The 21,969-nt window shown below is 39.2% G+C and overlaps 1 protein-coding gene across 1 annotated transcript in view; it reads left to right on the plus strand.

Annotated features, from left to right (window-relative positions):
* The window catches only part of LOC122753927 (cadherin-related family member 3-like), a 102,687-nt gene that overhangs the window by 30,713 nt on the left and 50,005 nt on the right, over positions 1 to 21,969 (plus strand). Inside the window, exon 5 of the mRNA XM_044001746.1 lies at positions 18,920 to 19,014. Within this exon, the coding sequence (XP_043857681.1) occupies positions 18,920 to 19,014 (95 nt within the window). The remainder of the gene's footprint in view (positions 1 to 18,919; positions 19,015 to 21,969) is intronic.

The following is a 21,969-nucleotide window of genomic DNA, read 5'->3' on the forward strand; positions in this document are numbered from 1 at the left end:
TCAACTCTCTTATTTCACTGGTGAAGAAACAGAAGCCCAGTGATTGGCCCCAGTTCACATGGAGAGTAAGCATTTGAGGTACTTCATCTGGGAGTTTGGGATGCTAAGAGATAGATGTGAGAAGAGAGAACATTTCAGGAATGGGACACAGCCTGGGCAAAGCCACAGAATTAGGAGATGTCATTTCACACATGGAAGCAGCAAATAGGCATAGAACATAGAGGTATGAGAGAGAGGGAGAGGAAACCAGTGTGGAGAAAATAATTTGGAGTCAGGATGTGAAGGTCTTTAAGTGCCAAACAGAGGAGTTTGTTATTCTTAAGTGGGAGTGACATCATCAGGTCTGAAGGGTCAAGGTCAGTTAACAAGCACTTCTTAAGTATGTACTTAAGAAGCCAAGCATTCTGCTCAGTGCTGGCCCAAACACAGGCTCTGTCTGTCCTCCAGGAGCTCACCTTTTTAAATTCTTTTACAAAGAAATGACTAATTCAAAGATAACCAGATAAAAGTACTAAAATGCCCACTCCACCTCTATACCAGGCAGGGGGCCTAATCTACCCCATACCATCTCAGTCTTGGGGGAGGGAGGATTAACTCAGTTCTTACATATCATTGGTCCCACTGAGTTCACATCCAAAGCCTAAATGGCTTCTCAGCTGGAATTGCAGATCCTTGCTCCTTAGGGTATTGCTGTTGCCATGGCTGCAGTACCCAGCCTGGATTCCTCTATCTCTGGGGGTATCATTCCCAGCCCAGCTGAGAGACTCTACACACAAAAGAAGCAAAAAGGCCAAGACTCTGGTCCATTTCTCAGAGGGTCATATGGCCTTGGGGGAGTGAAGGCCCCATGGTCCTTTGCTTTATAGAACAGTTTTCTCACAAGAAGCTATCAGTGAGCATGCTCTTCCTTCCTTCCTTCCTTCCTTCCTTCCTTCCTTCCTTCCTTCCTTTCCTCCCTCCCTCCCTCTCTTTCTTTTTATTTCTTTCTTTCTTGTCTTCTTGTACAAAATGACTAACATGGAAATGTTTTACATGATTGCATATGTATAACCTATATTGGATTGCTTACCATCTCGGGGAGGGGAGGAAGGGAAGGAGGGAGGGAGGGCTAGAATTTGGAGCTCAAAACTTTTAAAAAAAGTTTAAAAATTGTTTTTAACATGTAATTGGGGGAAACAATATTTGGTTTTTAGCATATATATGCTATTAATGAAGGAGTCACCACTCTACCTCAGACAAGAATGAAGCAAAATCTTGCATTCTAATGGGGACGATAATATTCAAACAACTAGGGAGGTTCAAGACATATATGGGGTAGATGGAAGGTGATACCAGAAGGAAGATTCTAGCAAGACCCAGTATATGCCTCCCACAGAAGGTGGATTTGAAGTGTCTTGAGCCTCACTGTGCAGGCTCGAAGTCTTCATATAAATGTCCCCTGCAACCATCCTCATAAACTACAACCATCCCCATCATTCTTGAAATGGTTGTGAGTAAAGGGTAATGGGAATTGTAAAGCACTGTGTCAATATGAACAATTATTGACATTAGGCATGGGCTAAGCCCCCAGTTTTTAGAAATTGAACAAAGGACAAAGAAGGTATTCATCAGTGTGTGCTTCATCCACTACTACATATTAGAAACCCTCTATGAATTAGAAGTGGTTCTTTCTTTCTTTCTTAATAAAATTATTTTATTTTTTTCCAGTTACATATAGAGATAGTTAGAAGTTGGTTATTTTTTTTTAAGTGAGGCAATTGGGGTTAAGTGACTTGCCCAGGGTCACACAGCTAGTAAGTGTTAAGTGTCTGAGGCCAGATTTGAACTCAGGTACTCCTGACTCCAGGGCTGGTGCTCTATCCACTGCGACACCTAGCTGCCCCTAGAAGTTGGTTCTTAATGAGATTCTATGGCCGTAATATTCATCTTTGGATGCCCAGTTTTTTGACAGGAAGTCCCTCCTCCCTTAGCTAACCTGGTCCTTGCACAAGTATCTTACTAAGATCATATCAGAAGCTTTCTCACCTTTGCAGGACCTACTGGTTAGAGCTTGCCCTACATTTGTTGTTGTTCAGTTGTATCCAACTCTTCCTGACCCCATTTGGGGTTTTCTTGGCAAAGATACTGGAGTAGTAGTATTCCATTTCCTTTTCCAGCTTATTTTGCGGCTGAGGAAATCAAGGCAAACAGGGTTAAGTGACTTGCCCAGGGTCACACAGCTAGCAAGTATCTGAGACTGGATTTAAACTCAGGAAGATAAGTCTTGATTCCCATCCCAGTGCTCTATCTACTCTACCACCTACTTGCCCACCTAGTTGCCTTTCACAGCATCCTCCAAAAGTTCTCTTCCAAAACAAGATGAAAAGAGTTATGGTAAATGAATAAAGCATTATGTGGAAAGCACTATACGAAGTGTGGAGATTCAGAAAAGTAACCCTCAAGGAATTCACATTCCTATGAAGTAAACAGCACCTGCTAAAGGATTCAGTGGCAAGTCCAGGGAAGGTACAATAGCCCTTAGGGTACAGTAGCAAAGCAGATGCTAATAGATGTTCTCCAATGTCATTTCCACTGATAAAATCGTTTTTTTGGGGGGCGGGGCAATGGGTGTTAAGTGACTTGCCCAGGGTCACACAGCTAGTAACCATCAAGTGTCTGAGGTCGGATCTGAACTCAGGTCTTCCTGAATCCAAGGCTGGTGCTTTATCCACTGCACCATCTAGCTGCCCCCACCACTGATAAAATCTCATCAGTTTCTGATGTTGAGCCCTTTGACAATGCCAAGGCCTTGAGTGGCAAGAATTTTTTGTTCATGGAACAGGCCTTGAAGATGTCTAAAAAACTTTCACTAACAAATTTCATTTTTAATAATTTTATGGCAGTCACATAGGTCTGACACTAGTTATTTTCCTCTGGTCTAGACTCCTGTGCTGTTGTTTGATTGATTAGTGTCTGGAGTGGATTGGCAGGTGTGGCAAACTCCACTAGGACATGCTTTTATAAATGGGGCTGAAGGCTATTTAAACACTGGCATGCTATGTTTAAAGAAAACTGAATGTGTTAAAAAAACAAACAAACAAATCCAAACAACCAATAAACTAATCTTGGGGGTGTTTGTGTATTTTATAATAAAGTTCTTTTGACAGAAGGATTTATTAAAAGTTTTCTTTAATTAGCCAGGCCCATTTACAACATGATTTGATGACTGAAGTTTACAATAAAAACTCATATTTAATAGCTAGCAAGCATTGAATATATAGTTTGTATTTAGGGCAGGTGGGTGGCACAGTGGAGAGAACACAGGGCCTGGAATCAAGACAACCCGAGTTCAAATCTGGCCTTGGATACTTACTAGCTGTATGACCCTAGACCACTTAATCCTATTTACCTTTGTTTTCTCATATATACAATGAGCTGGAGAAGGAAATGGCAAACCATTCCAGTATGTTTTTATTTTTTTATTTTTTTTTTTTTAGTGAGGCAATTGGGGTTAAGTGACTTGCCCAGGATCACACAGCCAGTAAGTGTTAAGTGTCCGAGGCCGGATTTGAACTCAGGTCTTCCTGACTCCAGGGCCAGTGCTCTATCCACTGTGCCATCTAGCTGCCCCCATTCCAGTATTTTTGCCCAAAAAACCCCAAATGGGTTCATGAAGAGTCAGACACAACTGAAAAATGACTAAACAACAAAAATTATATATAGTGTATCATATTATAATATAATATATAATATATTTATATATTATTATAATAAATTATTTTTATATATAATCTATGTAACTATGTATGTATGTATCTATCTAAGACTTTAAGATTTGAAAAGTTCTTTGCATATGTTTTCTCATTTGATCCTCATAAGGACTCTGGGAGGTAGGTGCTATTGTTATGCCCATTTTGCAGATGAGAAACTGAGGCCAGGAGAGATCTAGTGACTTGCCCAGTGTCACACGCTTGGTAATTGTCTGAGGCAGAATTTGAACTCAGGTCTTCTTGATTTCAAGTCAACCATGTAGCTGTCTCATTTTAGTATTTAGACAATGTTTTCCTAGAATCAGGGGGACTTGAACTTTGCTGTGACATCAGGAATGCTATCCGAGGTTGGTAGCTGTTATTGTTTTCCTTCTACATGTTTCTAGTGGCTTCTTTTTTTTCCAGTCTGGAAATATCCATTAGGTGGAAGGCAAGGGCCAGTGCCCTATATCACCCACATGTAACATATTTGGTCCAAATTTGGTTTCCAAAAATGGGAGAGGAATTTTGGGGAGTCCAGAAGGAAGAAGCAAGAGATAATTTATGGTTGCCTGAGCAAGGGCTCCTTTTAAGAAATGAGGGGGGTATGGGTGCTCACTGTACATTCTTCTCAGAAGCTTTAGGGCTAAAAATATCTGCCCCCTGAGTTAGTTCCCTATTGTGAGTCTTTGATCCTACTGAGAAGACATGGAAGAGGACTTTTGATGAGGGAGAAAGAAGAAAGTCTTACCATCTCAGTGCTTCTAAGGTTCTATTTGTTTTTTGTTTTCCCCCACTGGTTTGACCAGGTTGAAGGAAGAGCTTGGAAAACCAGCAGGGTTCAAAGTACCTTGAATATTTTGGGTGCTAATGGGGTAAAGGGGCATGTGGGGTGCATGGGAATGGGAGTATGGTTAGGCTGTACTTATTCTACTCTTAGAGGCTGGAGAGGTAGCAGGAGGGTCAACTGGAGTCTAGGGAAGTGTCCAAGGTGCTGTTGCTTGGAATTATACTTATAATTTGACACCTTGAAATTGGGAACCTCAGAATAAATCATTCTGAATTCTCTGATCTATACCTTACTCTCCCAGTCAGTGTTAGACAACATTTAAATGATGAAGCATTTCTTATGTCCAGCTTTTGTCTTACTCTGCCTCTTTCTAGGATAAAGAAGATGGGATTCAAGTTTTTAAGTTCCAGATGATTTTTTTCACAAAGATCTTTCTTATGCTACCCAGGTCTCCACACCCTATCAGGGAGAACTGTTTAGCCCCATAAAGGGAGATCCAAGGTCTGAAGCATATTGGGACTTCAAGGCTACTTGTATGACCTGATGCTAATTAATGGAAGACAGGTAGAAAAGCTGAAGAGGCAAATGAAAAAAGACCATGAATATTTATCCCCAGTCTCAAAAAGACATTAGAATATGCTGACCACATAGGAGGTACCCTGTTTGCAGCTCAAGGTAGAGAAAGGAGTGAATGACATACAAATACCCTTATGTAGCTAGGACTAAGGGCTGGGGACCTTGAGTTAAATGGAGGGGAGTTGTATAATCTGAGGAGCCCTTTTGTGCACCACTGAACCAAGGCCATGAGGTTGACTAGCAACAGAGGTAAACCTGCACTAATTAGCACTGAGGTGTGTTGATCCAGGTATGTGACTTCATTAATTTATTTCTTAAATTGCTATATTTTGCTTTTTAAAATCAGCTTCATTTTGAAATATGGCCAACCCCCACCCCTGCCCTTTGCCTTAATTCTTAGCCTCATAACAAAGGACAGAGAGAGAGAGAGACAGAGAGACAGAGAGAATTTAGTTCAGCAAAACTGTTAACTGGGGGGGGGGGCAGTTAGGTGGTGCAGTGGATAAAGCACCAGCCTTGGATTCAGGAGGATCTGAGTTCAAATCCAGCTTCAGACACTTGACACTTACTAGCTGTGTGACCCTGGCCAAGTCACTTAACCCTCATTGCCCTGCAAAACAAAACAAAACAAAACAAAACAAAACAAAACAAAAAAAAACCAGCTGTTAACTGGATCTGACAATATATGTAATGTTCTATTCTCATCATCCTCTCCTTTTGCAATGAAGGTAGGGAAGTCAGGTGACTCACATTAAAGAAAACATGAAATTTCCCAGAAGTGGCCAAGGATGTGAACTGCAGAGGCAGAGGGGAGCAACAGAGGGCAAGGTTTTGGGGGATGACAGTTGCAGAGGCAGAGGGCATCATTCTAGCTGTGAGTTTGCCAGGCTTTATTAAGATAGATGCAGGTCAAGTAGGAGCAGCAGTAAGGGAGTTTCTGGACCACACCAGCTGCTTGTAGGTTGGCTAGCCATAGAGAGCCCTAAAACATATATTCTCTCATGCTAAATTCTATATGAGGAGACCCTAAACCCTTCCCCATTGACTTGTCAATCCATGGGGGACTATTTTTCTTTGACCACGAGGGGCCAAGAATGCATTTATTCCTTGATTTTTCCCTGTCACTTTGCTAAATTTTGCAATGAGCTACTTTATTATTTGGTTTATGGTTCTCACTTGGTGTGGAAGTAGTTCAGGTTCTAGACATAGGATTAAGCTGAAGTTGCCTCCCTGGTGTAGGGGGCCAGATGCAGGAGGGAAGGAGACCTTGGTGAAGGCTAAGGTATTCTCTCCTCTCACTCCCAAAGAATTTTTTCTATAACAGCATCCTACACATTTTCCAGATCAAGAAAACCTTTTTGTTAGTGAACTCTTCCGTGGTTAAAAAATGTCACAATGAATGGTCCTAGATTTCCAGACTTCAAGTAAATCATGGAGGTGGGAGAGCTGGTATCCACTACTGCTAAAGCATAGCAGGAAGATACTGCTTCCAGTGGGAAGAGAAGCAGGATGGGACACAAGGAAGAAGGGTCAGGCATGAGTTAGGGGAAGCATGGCTGGAGTTATTCCTAAAATGGTGGACCCTGGGAGGGTGTCACCAAGCAGCTGTTTAAGAGGGCCCTCGGGGCAATTAGATAGGAAAGGAGGAGGAGGAGGAGGAGAAGGATTCCAGAGAGAAATGATTTTATTCATCCTAAGAATACTCATTGAAATGGATAGCTCTAAAAATGACTGATATGGTGCTGAATTACATAATTGCACATGTATACCCTATATCTGATTGCTTACCCTATCAGGGAACAAAGAGGAGAGGGAGGGAAGGAGGGATAAAATTTGGAACTCAAAACTTTAAATAAAAATATTTATTATTTTAAAAAAAGAAATGGATAGTTCTTGAACTCCTTTTAACTAGGGGAATCAAAGGACATCCTTAGCTAATCACCAATTCTCCTAATGTTTCTCAAACCCAAGCTATAATTACCCTCTGGTGGAAAATTCATTTGACAATGGGGAGAGTCACTTGTGGGTCCTTAGAGTAATGGGCATACTAAGGATACTGTTGTCTCAGGAGAGGGAAAAGCACGTCCCCTTTATTTCATTTTCTGATCTCTGCCATCCTTCAATTCAGTTCCTTTGCCCTTTTCCAAGGTTTGCCTTCTCTTACCCACTCTCTTACTCACTATCATGGCATAGTGGCCAGCAGAAGACTTCAAAGCATGGTTTCTAGATCTCCATGCAGAAGTTCAGCAACCATGTCAGTACCTTTGGCAAAGCTCTGGTTGTCCTATCTTAGTTACAGATCTGTCCCTGTTTTTAATCAACTGAGGTAATGGCCAAAGGATCTATCCGGTACTAATGAGAGAGAAACTTTTAGCCTTGATATGCCTTTCCTGTTTGTCTCTGGGGGAGACCTTGAATGGAGCCTCATCTCTATAACATCTCAGCAGGCAGTGGCACCCTGATTCTCACAAATGGAACTGAGGTGCTAGTTGCTGGCACCTAATAATGAAGAACACAATTGGTGGGGATTTGAGTCACTAGCAGTAGAGAAGAACCATCTCCCTAAACCTTGCTGGGTTTCCCCTAGCTGGTTTTACTGACTCTGGGATAATGGGTTAGAATATACCTGCTACACTGGCTATGTCATTTACTACTTATATGGCCTTGAGAACCTTCCTGGGCCTCAGTTTCCTCATTTGTCAAATGAGGGTGATGAACTTGATGAACTTTGAGGTCCCTTTCTAATCTAGATTGATGATTTTATGAACCTTGTGAGTTAAGTGTAACTGGTATAATTTCTGTTTTATAGAAGAAACAGAGTCTCAAGGACATTAAACAATTTGTCCACACAGCAAGTAAATATCAAAATAGGATTTTAAGTCTGACATCAAGGTTTTTGTTTTTGGCAGGGCAATAAGGATTAAGTGACTTGCCCAGGGTCACATAACTAGTTAAGTGTCAAGTGTCTGAGGCCAGATTTGAACTCAGGCCTCCTGAATCCAGGGCCAGTGCTTTATCCACTGTGTCACCTAGATGCCTGGGTGACATCTAGTTTTAAACTTAAACATCCATACTGAAAAGACAATTAAAGCAAAGGTCATATACAGTAGCACCTCAGAGATGGATATATCATTTGCCCACTGAAGATTTTTCTATAGATTTCCAACCCCCAAAGTTAATTAAAACCTGGTTAAAATAGACCCTCATTGTACAGGTTAGCAGTTCAGAGGGAGATGAGTGCCCTGGGTCAAATAATCCAACAGGCTGCCTTTGGGTCTTCATTTCAAGGTTAAATGTCTCCTCCAACGTCCCCCAAAGTCACTGGCATATCCAAGGATATCAGTTGCCATTGATTGTGTTAATGAACTTTTATTTGCTTTTTATGGGGAATGTCATAGTCTCAGGCTCCAATCAACTAAAGAACATTTTGACAATGTGCTGGACAGATTCTAAAAATAGAAATCCAGTGGAAAAGAATTCCCTAAAATTTCACGGGCACCCACAAAAGATGAAAAGATCATATATCAAAGGGAAAAAGACATCTACTCTTGGAAGTTTTAGTACCACCCTCCCCTCCAGGTGTAGTAATAAACAGGTGCTGCCCAGAGGAGATAAAGGTAATCTTCCATGGGCATAAACACCATTTTCTCTTGGGCAGGGACAGTGACTGAAGAGTGACAATGATCAGTTTGGGAGGAGAATGTGGTATTTGGAGATTCTAAGAGGAATAATTAGTCATCAAAAGCCTTCCCAATTACATGGTAGTGAATGAGATGGGATTAGCGCCAATAATTATGGGTCTGAGCATTTTAATTATATACCCTTCTCTTCAGAGGTTTATAACTCATCTGTAAAACAAACATTAAAGGGGGAAAAGATGAGTCTATTAAATGGGAAAGCAGTGCATGGAGATATGGGTTGCAGAATTGTTGTGGATCTTACTTATTTTTATTGATGGTTTTAAAGGATTTCCACCATGTAGAAGGGGCTCAGTTTATCTCTTAGATGGCACCCACATTTTCCACATTCAAAGGTTGTGGTTTCACGTGTGGTCAAAACACATCAAGTGGTTGTATATGTCTCCATGTATTAAGACTTTCTGGAACATGCCATTTCCTTTTGCCTTTTGTAGGCAAAATTGATAAGTAAAATCTTATTTTGACACTAAAATTAACTGAATAATTGCCAAACTTCCATTCTTTTTATACCATATAGACACAATCTATTTCTACTCAATAACAAACAAATTGTGTCGGCTTCAAAATAAGATGATAGATTTAGAGCCAGAGGGAGTTTAAAGATGATTTAGGGTAATCCTAGTGGTGTGACGGATTTGTCATTGGAGAGAATGGGTTTGGGTCCTGCTTCTGCCGTTTCACTTTCTATGTGACCTGAAGCAAGTCACATTATGGAGATTCCCATCTCTGGATTTATTTTCTCATCTGCAAAATGAGGGTGATTGACCAGGTTACCTCTAAACCAGAGGTTTATAGTCATGTCACATCATAGATCTGTTTGGCAGCCTGGTGAAGCTTATAAATCCCTTCTCAGAATAATGTTGGGGTTTTGGGATATATAAAATAGAAAACAAAGGTTTACAAAGGAAACCAATTATACTTAAATGTAGGTATCTATCTTTAGCTATATCTACATCATCTATCTCTCTAGAAGCTCATGGGCCCCAGGTTAAGAATTAATTAATAGTGGGAAGCTAGGTGGCACAGTGGATAAAGCACTGGCCTTGGATTCAGGAGGACTTGAGTTCAAATACAGCCTCGGGCACTTGACCCTTACTAGCTGTGTGACCCTGGGCAAGTCACTTAACCCTCATTGCCCTGCAAAAAAAGAATTAATACTCTAAGCCCTCTTCTATTTCCAAATTTCTGACCCTATGGATTCTTCCACCCATCATTTTATTCATGAGAAAACTGAGGCCTAGATAGTTGCTAAGTGATTTGTTTAAGTTCACACAGGTGATAGGTAGCCAAGCTAGGCTTCAAACCCAGGTCCTCTGGACTCTTAAAGCCTTCAAACTCTTTGTACAGTACCATGCTTTTATGTTAGTTAAACTTGAGACTCTATCTATATTGGCCTGAAAAAAAAGTTTCAGGGAAACATACTTGTTTCTTAGTAGGAGCACCTTAACTAAAGGAATCTGCCTACTCTGCCAGAGATATAGCTATGAACTCTTGCACCTGGAGCAAGTAGCACAAGAATCATCTCAGATGAGGGGAAGAGATGGGCCTCTACTCAGTGGGGGTAGACGGAGATCCTGGGATGTCGGTGTAGGGTCTATTAGGGATACCTATGGAATGGGGAACATTGTGAATTGGATTGGAGGGACTGTCATCTAATAACTTTCTTTTTAAACTAATTGTTGCTCTGTTGTTTCTATACTCTTGAATAATTGCAAGTTCTATCTACGCCATCTAAATTGAGAGCCCTGGGGCAAAGTCCCACCCTAGTTATGGCTCAGATCAATGAGCCTTTTTGGCAAAAAAGCAAACAAATAGTACAGTAACATTGAAATAATTTCAGTTTCTGATGGCATTTAAAGGCAGAAAAACTAATGACATCGAAAACTATTTCTTTGCAAAATTTGGGGGAAAGTAGTTACAACCTGTCAGTTTCAATAATGTTTTCTCTATAAAACATAATTGAAAATGACTTTAAAACTAATGTAGCTTCTGTTCTATCATGCGATCATAATAAATTCATCATTCAAGGATGAAAATGTAAGGACAACAAACAAACGGAAAAGATTAGAAAAACACTTAAACACACTTTTGAGATAGAGTGAGAGCAAAAGTTAGAAGAAGAGCTGGAGGGAAAGAAGGAGAGAAGTGAAGGGCACCATCAAGGAACTGTGAGATAGGAAAAGAGGATGGTTTGGTCTTGTGGCAAGAAAGAGGGATGACAAGTGGACAGCTGGATTCTTCCCCTGGTACTCTTATGGTGATTTACAAAAGTCTCCAGCACATTGCATCAACTGATAAATAAACATTCATTAAACACCTACTATGTGATAAACTTGGGGATTACAAAGAGGAGAAAGACAGTTCCTTCCCTCAAGGTGCTTGCAATCTAACCAAACAAATCTATACAAACCATCTTTTATATGGGATAAAGAGGAAATAATTAACAAAGGGAAGGTACTAGAAATTAGAGGGATTGGGCCCCATGTGGTGAACTTTGAGGAAGACATGGACAAGAGCCACATAGAATGGGCTAGGATGGAAAGGCTGCAATCTCTACCATGAGAGGGAATTGATAAATTGATAAGATGTCAGATCCATTTGAATGCTTTGAGTTCAGTATATACAGCCTGGTGGATAGCTGAGACTTCCCAAAGGGAATCTTTTATGCTGTTTTAGTGTTATATAGGCAGTTACATTGGATGTGTTTCAGGCTCACAGGCCAAGGCTTTTTGAGTTTGGTTCCTAATATTAATTACAATAAGGCCTTATACTAAGTATTTTCTATCATTCCACATAGGCAAATAATACCAATGGAAACAACACTCTTTGTCAAACAATACAGTATTTTGGAAGACAGTTGACTTACGTGACTGTGGCCAACATGTTATTCAATTGTTGTATAAACCAGCAAAAGGAAAGGGGGAAATCTACAAAATTCACATTAGCTTAAAAACATCCCCAGATAACTGAGGCAAAAGGGTAATTTTTTCATTAACTATCTAGGTAATGCCTTCAATTCCCTTACTTTAAGTAGAGATTTGGGGCAAAAAACATGAAACAACATGAATATCAAAACCCCCTCAAGTTTGTAGCTTATTTTCCTTATAACTATAAAACTAGCTCTATCATCCACAAGATGGCATGCAAGTTTATAACATCCATGGCACAGTGACCACGATATTGCTAAATCATCTTAAAAAATTCTACCAATATTGAAGGGTTATAAAAATGAGAATTTACAGTATAGATTTTTATATATTCCCTATTATTATGTTACTCAAGCTTTTAACTGTTGTCACATAAAATGGAAAAATTATTGTTGCTTCCTGAATAACAAAATTGCAATCTCAATTCTTTCTTAGACAATAATAACACATTCATTTAGTGCTTTATGGTTATGAAGATGATTTATGTAAATTGTCTCATTTTTATAATCATTTATTAAGCATCTATTATATGCAAGACTCTGTGCTAAATGCTTTACAAATATTATCTCATTTGATGCTCATGGCAATCTAGGGATATAGGGGCTATTATTATCCCCATTTTATTGATGAGAAAACTGAGGCAGGTAAGTGATTAAATGACTATCCCAGGGTCATGTAGCTAATAAATGTCTGAGGCTAGATTTGAACTCAGGTCTTCCTGACTTGAGTCCAGGGCTTTATCTACTCTGCTACCTAACTGCCTCTCAACAAGTTTGTGAGGCAGACACTATAAGTATTTCTAACTCCATGTTAAGATGAGGAAACAGGAATGCAGAGGCCTTAAATTACTTGCCCCAAATCACTCAGATTGTAAATATAAAGAGAGAAATGCAAATTCAGGTTTTCTGGACTCCAAGCCATATAACATATATATATATATATATATATAAAATATATATCAAACCTGTCCCACACATAAATGTTTAAATTAAGTATAGACTTTTAAAGAATAATGCTATAGGAAGATTATCATAGCAGTCAATCAATACACATTTGTTAAGTGACTATTATGTTCCAGGCTCTGTGCTAATCTCTGGGGATACAAAAAAAGAAAAAAGCAAAAGATAGTACCTGCCCTCAAGGAGTTGACAATCTAATAGTTAGAAAGACTCTGCAGTTTCCTGTGGTAGGGAGAGTAGTATGTTTTCTTGACTATTTATAGGCTTGGGTACAAATAATTTCTGAATATCTAGTGTGTGTGTGTGTGTGTGTGTGTGTGTGTGTGTGTGTGTGTTTTTAATGTTCCTTTTAGCTTGATTATTTGCAAGAGAGTTGATGGCTTTTGGGGGATACAGCAAAACAGCCAGATAAGTTCTCTGAGTTTATGTGGATAAGGGAATGAGCTAGTGATTTTGTGAGAGACAACTTCCCCCCCCCCCCAAACTGTAACTGATTTCTGACAGTAGAGTTACAGAGACGTTATGGAAAGCTATGAAATTGTTAATATAAGGGAGATGATGACTGGTTTCTAAATGTGATAAATGGTTCTGTCCCCTACAATGTTTCACTAAAATATTTGTTTCAGACTGGTAAGTTGTGCAAGAAAGACACTATGTTAGGCATTGGGTGTGAAAAGTTCCCTCCCAGGGAACTGTTCTCCTTCTACCACCTTGTCTTGAGCATAAAAGAATCCTGAAGTTGGACCTCTACACTTGCTCTCTGGAGAACAACAAACTAGTGTGATATTGCAAGGTGGTCTTAACTTTTATCACTTGTGTTTAGCCTAGATTTTAGCACTTTTAAATCTTCCAAGTTCCTAGATAGTATAACAATGGGAGTGAAGCCACCTGCTGGAGAGTTACTGTAGGAAAGCTCCACCATGAGGAGAAGGCATCTGAGGGCAAGCCATGTGGTTTGGAAGGTCAGTTTCTTGGAGTCAGGAAGTGACATTTGCTCGTGGGTACTGTCTATCAAAGCTACCAGCCAATTAGCTTGGAGCTGTGTGTGTGCGCGCGCATGCGTGCACGTGCATGTGCATGCTTGTGATTGTGGATGGGATGTTCCCAGTTTCACAGGAGGCTTGTGCAATGAAGAAGGGGTAAGGCTTGCTTTCTCGGTCTCTTTCATGAGGACCTCAGGGGGGGAGAAGAGCTGGGGATGCTGGCTCCCTGAGATAGATAGCTGAATCTAGGCCTCTTTCTCTCTCTCTTCACCAAATTCTTATGCTCCTTAATAAATGCTTAAAAAGTCTAAACTCTTGCTAAAGCTTCTAATTAATTGGTGACCACTCATTAGATATTTTAGACAGTATAGCTAGATAGCAACTTTACAATAGCAAATGATCATTGATGAATAGCTTAAATAAGGGACTGCAATGGAACCTAATTTTGATCCTACACAAAATGGTGGAAAGGATTTCACTAGAGGATATACTCACCAATAACTTTTTCTTATTGCATATACGCTAAGGACAGCATCCTACTGGACCCCCAGTGTTATCTCATCAGTCCTTAGAGTTCTGATAAAAGGCTAATATTAACTATGTGTTGGGATCATTATTAGCTTTTGTGGAGATTTCAGCCTGAAGAATGAATGCAAGTCAACTGGCCCAGGCATGAGTTCACTTCTATCTACTTATGTGGCCCTCTTACCCCATCAATAATTCATCTAGGTAGCTTTTTATTGCTTTCCCAGCTACTTTCTGGTTGCTTAGCAACAAGACTCTCTGCACCATAGATGTATAATCTCATTGTCGTTGAGTAGTACTACCATCAATGGGAGGGGGATAAAAAAAAGAGGAAGATTTTATTTTATAAACTGCTAAACTTCCTTAGTATTTAGCTGATAAAATAACAACTTACATTTCTGTAGCCCTTTACAGTTTCCAGAGTGCTTTTTCCACAAGAACTCTGTGAAGTAGGTAGTTCAGGTAATTTTATCTCCTATTCTCCTTGCCCCCTTTTCCAGGTGAGAAAATGAAGCTCAGAGGTGACATGACATTTACTGTCACACAGATAGAAAGTGAGATTTCAGCCAAGGGCTTTTGACACTGTGTTGTTTTCTAGACACCATGCTGCCTTCCACATTGTCCCAAACATTGAGAAACATCTAATTTGTTGTCACAATTCCTTTAGTAGCTATAAACATATATAAGTATGTCTGTGTCTAGAACTTTATAAAAAGTTCTCTCTCTCTCCCTCTCTCTCTCTCTCTCCCTCCCTCCCTCCCCCTTTCTTTCTCTGTTTCTGTCACTGTCTGTTTCTGTCTGTCTGTCTATCTCTCTCAGAGCTGCAATTATGAATACCAAAAACTATGCATGGGACAAGCATCACTAGGAAGTTAGGATATCACTTATGTTCTTAAAATGACAGAGACCCCAAGGAAACATGGAAATCCATTAGTGGGGAAAATAAAGGGCAATGAGTGGAATCTTAACAATGTTTGGGTATCTAGTCACTATCATATTTTAACAAATTATTCTCATTAAGTGCTGAGCTCTATTGTATCTATATGCTACAGAGAAGCATTTATGATCAAAACTCTCTAAATTTAGAGCCCTGGGACAAAGCCCAGGTCCCACCCTTGTCATAGCTTTGTTTGTAACAGAGTTTCATGTTGTTATTGTTTATCAAGGTCATAGTCTCACACTGCAGAATAGGTGGACATCAATCTTTTCCCTCCTAATTCTTTATTTTCCCCCAGTAGAAATGACCTACCTCTAAAATGTACCTTTTAAGACAATCTATTTTTCCAGTATCAAAGGGAAAAAGGAAAATATTCAATTATTTATTATTATTAGGAAATTCTTTCTAGAAATAAAGCATTCTAAGTTATATGAAATAAATTGATTTCAGTGTACCAAACCGGAACTCCATTTTCTTCTCAGAACGAACTTGAGATTAGCACTGTATGAAAGTGGACACAGTGAATAGGTTTGAAGGGCTTTTGGAAAACCTGACTGAGATAGCTCCTTGAGAAATTATTGGCAAAAAGAATAATTATAACGTTAAACAACCTAAAAATCAGGACAGATTACACCTGAATTTAGGCACAATGCTGAAAAAAAAACCCCTAATATATTAGACAATAGGATATGAGAGGTCAAATTTTAAACAGTAACTGTGCACAATCCTTCGGAAAATTCATTAAATTCTACTTCTCTTCCTGTAGGAAAAACTTAAACTTGACAGTAAAGCTGACAGTGTTCTCTTAAGATTGTTTGATCAAGATGACCTGGAAAAGAACCATAAAAATAAGCCGATGAAATTTTACAAGTTACTGTAAATCAGTATGTCCAATTGAAATACAAGAGATTAATGTTATCATGTTATGCTTAAAGTCTTTCACATAATTATTGGTACAGTTTGCAACTTTACTCTGACCCAGAGAAATTTTTGCAATCCTGAATCGAGCATATGGAATCTCAATAACTCCAGATATATAACATAAAAAGACTATGTCCATGGTGCAGACAGATTTCCATTATGTAATGTACACATTATATTTCAGTGATCTTTACCCCTGGAAAGTGAGCTGGGCATGTAGAAATTAAGTGGTGCCTGTAATAAATGAATCCACTATGCCACAGACCTTTGAGAGTGATGTGATGATGATCAACCCAAGACCTTTCACATGGCAAATAAGAGACTATTCTACATGTACACTTCCCTCTAAATCTACATATAGACTTACATGTAAGTCTATACCTACTACCTGTGTGACCTTGGGAAATTTAGGCTTAGTTCCCGTATGTATAAAACGATAACGTTGGGCCATTTTATAAAATGATAGGTTAGATAACCTAAATATATAATTCTATAATTCACAATTTGCACGTAGATCTGGCCTTTGCCTGGGTACTAAGAATTTAGCATTCATCTTGCTATGTTTAACTCCATTTTTACTTTAATCAGACTATTATTAATTTACCGCTACTTTTAGTAGCAGCAAATTATTATTTACTACTACAATTATTACTTTACTACTATTACTATTTATTATTCAGACTATTTTTACTTTGCCAGTTAGGAGCTGATGTCTATATATAATACTTTGAAGTTTGTGAAGAACTTGGTCTTCCCAATAATCTTGACGTGGTGTTTTGTTAGCTGTATACCTTTCCTGGGGGACTAGACTTATGAATTCATTGGTACGGGGAGTTGTCTATGAAGGTCTCCCTTCAACAAAGAAGCACCTGCTTTGCAGCATAGAGGCCTAGAGAATTGCTTGGGGGTCTTAAGAGATTACATTTTCTTGGGTCAAAATCCAGTATGTGTCACTTGACCTGGGTCTTTGTGACTTCAAGGCCAACTCTCTACTCTGTCATTGTTTCCATCTAATCATCATCATAGTGGATAAACAAACATTTTTTTTTGAATGTGTATTTTGTTTAGCTCTGTGTTAGATTTTGAGGAAAAGGACTCACATAGTCTTAGAGTTGGAAAACACATCAGATGCCATCTTGTCCAGCCCTTATACTTAAACAAAAATTTTGTCTACAATAGATATAATAAGTGGCCACCAAGTCACCATCAGGAGACCTCTAGGGAAGGGAAGAGGTAAAAAAATGTGGTATATGGTTTGGGGATTTTCTCATCCTTGAGGGACTATAATCTACATTGGAAGACGTTTGCTGATATCTGTGATGCTTGATTTCCTCTTTATTTAGCTTGTTGGACACATTGAACTGAAAGTGCCTTAGACATGTTGAACTCAACATGTCCATAAGTGAATTCACAAACCCTCCCTTCTTTCCAACTTCCTCCTGGTCACTCAAGCTTGTAAGCTAAGTGTCATCCTTGACTCCTCCCTCTCTCTCACCCTCCCCTCATATCCAATTTGTTGCAAGCCCTGTTGATTTTTCCTTGATAACACCCCTTGTTTATGCATTCCCTCCTTTAAGTAAACAAGAAATATTATGCATATGAAGTCATGAAAAATGTATTTCCACATCAGCCATGTTTCAAAAGAAAAAAAACAAGAACAATAAAGTGAAAGAAAATATGCTTTAATCTCCCCTCAGAGTCTCTCTCTCTGGAGGTAGACAATATTTCATCATGAGTTCTTTGGAATTGTCATTAATCATTGTATTGATCAGAGTAGCTAAGTCTTTCACAGTTGATCACTGTTACAATATTGCTGTTACTACATATACGATGGACTTCTATTTCTGTGTCAGTTTCTATACATCTTCCCAGGTTTTTTTGTTTTTGTTTTTGTTTTTGGTGATGCAATTGGGGTTAAGTGATTGCCCAGGATCACACAGCTAGTAAGTGTCAAGTGTCTGAGGCCAGATTTGAACTCAGGTCCTCCTGACTTCAGGGCCAGTGCTCTATTCACTGCGCCACCTAGCTGCCCCCCAGATTTTTTCTGAAAGCATCCTGCTCATTATTTCTTCTAGCACAGTAGAATTCCATCACCACTATATACACCATAATTTGATCAGCCATTCCCCAACTGGTGGACTAGCACCTCAACATCCAGCTCTTTGTTACCACAAAAAGAACTAATACAAATATATTTGTCCACATAGATCTTTTTCATTTTCCTTTGATCTCTTTGGGATACAGACCTAGTAGTGGTATTACTGGGTCAAATGGTCCTGTACAGTTTTGTAGCCCAACTTGTTCTCCAAAATGACTGGACCAATTCACTACTCCATCAGCAGAATGTTAGTGTCCCTATTTTTCCACTTTCCCTCCAGCATTTGTCATTCTCTTCTTCTTGCAGGTTAGCCAACTTTGTTTGGCTTTTAATAACATTTCATAACTTCCCAGACTTCTCACACTTTTCTCCTGTCAACTTACTCTATAGTCCAGTGACACTGACCTCCTGACTGTTCCTCACATAAGACACGTCACCTCCTAACTCCAGGTATTTCCCCTAGCTGTACCTCATGCCTCAAATGCTCTCCCTTTTCACCTCTGCCTCCTGCTTTCCTTCAAGTCTCAGCTGAAATTCTTTTATAGGAAGCCTTCCCTGGATCCTCTTAATGTTAATTGCCTTCTTTCCAAGATCTGCCTGTTTATATCTTTCTAGTGGTTTGTGTGTGTTGTCTCCCCCATTGGACTACAACCTCTTTGAGGGTGGGGACTTTTTTCTCCCTTTCGTTGTATCTGCAGCACTTTTCACAGTGCATGGCATGTAGTAGTTGCTTGATAAATGCCAGTTGACTTGACTTGACTATTTATCACCCAATAGTATTTCATTTCCCCGGTGGAAGCAGGATTCACCATTGATGGTATTGGAACAATATCTACAACAATGGCTTTTGATTTCAACAGAGGACCTAAAAGGTAAATAATGTAGGTAGATTTTGTCCAGTCTAAATGTTGCTCTTTTTTTTTTTTTGGAAATTTCCCTTTTATGTACTTTCCTAATCATCCCTTTCTATAGATGCTTTTAATATTAAAAGAGTGTATTGAAAATTAAGTCATTATTTGACTCTGTCTATATTCTTGCTACTGCTGCCTTTCATGGAAAGGAAAAAATGTGGTGCAGGAAAAAGCATGTTGGAGTTGGAATCCAAGACTTGGATTCAAATCCTGACCATTCATTTCAATAAGCTTTTATTAAGCACTTACTTTGTGCAAAGGGCTATGCTTGGGTTCTATAGATCCCAAGACAAAACCAAAATTGTCCCTGTCCTCTAAGAGTTTACATTCTCTATAGTTAATTTGTGTGTTGGGTGGGCAGGAGGGAGATACAACATATAAGTGACCTTTGTAACTCATTTACTTTGTGATATTGGGCAACTTATTAAAAATCTCTAGGCCTCAGTTTCCTCATTTGTAACTTGGGGGAGGACATAATCTCTGAGGTTCCTCCCAGCTCTAAATATATGATTAAACTTCTTCTACCACTTCAGGTTCATCCATCCCACTTAGAAGCCAGTCCCCAGAACTGAGGACTGGATGGAGGGAAACTGGATGTCCCAGGCTCTATGGATGTCTGTGGGACAGGGAGAGTTTAAGTATTTCTTTTTCCATCCCTCAATGGATAGAGAATGGACTCTTGTTCTGTATAAATGGCTTTGGACAGAAACGTTTCTATTATAGTTCAGTGAAACTTAAAATTTACTAGGCCAGTATCTTTGAGTTTCCTCTGTAGGATCGCAAATGCCAAATGGGGAGGCATCGCCTACTGGTATTATTTTTTATTAAATGTTGATTTTTAGGAGCTTCCTAGGTATCAGGGTACTTTACAGAAAAGGGTAATGTGGCAATAAACCACTCAAACCCACTCCCCTCAGGAGCCTGAGCTGAGATTCTACTACCTCTGCCAGTTGACGACCACATTCTTTGCTTGCCTTGCCTGTATGTTAACAGCCTTAGCAGCCAGGCAGGACACAGCAGAAACTTTTGTGCAAACAGGAGGAATGAGGTCAGGCCTCAATGCACTAAACAGGCCTATCTTTTTTTTTTTTTTTGCTATAAAATTCCTTTATTTATAGTGGTGTTTGCTTCTTGCTTTTGTTTATTTGTTTGTTTGTTTTGTTTTTGCAGGGCAATGAGGGTTAAGTGACTTGCCCAGGGTCACACAGCTAGTAAGGGTCAAGTGTCTGAGGCCAGATTTGAACTCAGGTCCTCCTAAATTCAGGGCCAGAGCTTTATCCACTGCGCCACCTAACTGCACCCCCCCACCCCAGTGTTTGCTTCTTTAAGGGAAAACTGACTAAAAATTGTAACCGGTGTTCTCAGTTCTGAAGAAAACCCAGAGAAAAATGAAGATGGATGATATCTAAAAAAAATTATTTTCCTTTTGTGCTTACTGCTATAGTTCAATAAATCCTCAATCTCATCAGTAAGTATATTCCTTCCAAGAATGCAGATTCCAACTCATCCATGTTTGCCCATCCTGTGCCACTCTTATAGAATCATAGGTTTAGAACTACAAAATTTCTTGGAGGTAATCTTAGGGCAACCCCTTCATTTTGCAAACTCAGGGCTATGCAGCTACTAAATTACTGAAGCAGGAGTTGAACTCAGGTCTTTCTGGCTTCCATATTCGGTGCTTTTGTCCAAGTCTCCTGAGAATCTACCTCATTTCTATTATTCTTGTATATAACTTATTGAATTATGGACAGTATTCATATAAAGAGGCAGTTAGATGGCCCAGTAGAGTGCTAGGCCTGTTGACTGGAAGACCTGAGTTCAAATTCCACCTCAAAACATTTACTAACTGTGTGACCTTGGGCAAGTCACTTAAACTCAGTTAGCCTCAGTTACCTCAACTATAAAATGGAGAAAATAATAGCACCTACTTCCCAGGGTTGTGAGGATAAAATGATATAATGTTTGTGAAGTGATTAGTACAGTTCCTGGAACAGTCTTTCTTTCTTTCTTTCTTTCCTTCTTTCTTTCTTTCTTTCTTTCTTTCTTTCTTTCTTTCTTTCTTTCTTTCTTTCTTTCTTTCTTTCTTTCTTTCTTTCTTCCTTCCTTCCTTCCTTCCTTCCTTCCTTCCTTCCTTCCTTCCTTCCTTCCTCCCTTCCTTGACTTTTTTGAAGGATACAGCTCATGTGTCTACTTCAGAATTATAAATATTTCAATTCTCTAAGACTACAAGTTGAAGTAAAATTGACAGTCTGCATAAGTAGAAGGAATTTCTCCACTTGGCTCTACCTTCACCAATGAAATCACAAGTTCAGGTCGAAATAAAGCATTATAATTTAAAAATGCATTAACAAGTAGGAAAAAAGGTCACCAATAACAAATTACTTTTTAAAACTGACCCTTTCTTACACAAATTAACATGAAACCCTTTCCCTTCTTTAGGTTCTGAGAAATTGGAGCTTATTGCACTGAACAATTAAATTACCCATTTGTAAAATTTGAATCCACAATTCTTTTGCTAATGGTTCATACAGAATTCCCAATAAAGATCAACAGAGTGCTCATTATTCTTTCCTTCTTTCTTTGACTTTGGGGGTTTAATAGGTTCTAGGATCACTGGACCTTTAAGTAGGGATAGAGAAATTCCGGTGTGCCTCATTTACTCTTGTTAATTCATCCCTTCCAGGGAGATAGCAGCAGCAATGGAATTCCCATTGTTTAGCTTCTGATGAAAATATTGGAATGGCTCATTAGGACCTTCAATAAAAACACCCAGTATTCATTGAGCTAGATGAAGTGTAGTTGGAGGATTATAACTGGCTCATTACATTTTTCTAATTAATAATTCTTAGTCTTATTAGATAAAAATAATTTTTGCTGTGAATTTAACTTCATAAGAATCTGACCTGGGTTAGAAAC

The sequence above is a fragment of the Dromiciops gliroides genome, chromosome 1 (genome assembly GCF_019393635.1).
Source record: "Dromiciops gliroides isolate mDroGli1 chromosome 1, mDroGli1.pri, whole genome shotgun sequence".
Lineage (NCBI taxonomy): Eukaryota > Metazoa > Chordata > Mammalia > Microbiotheria > Microbiotheriidae > Dromiciops > Dromiciops gliroides.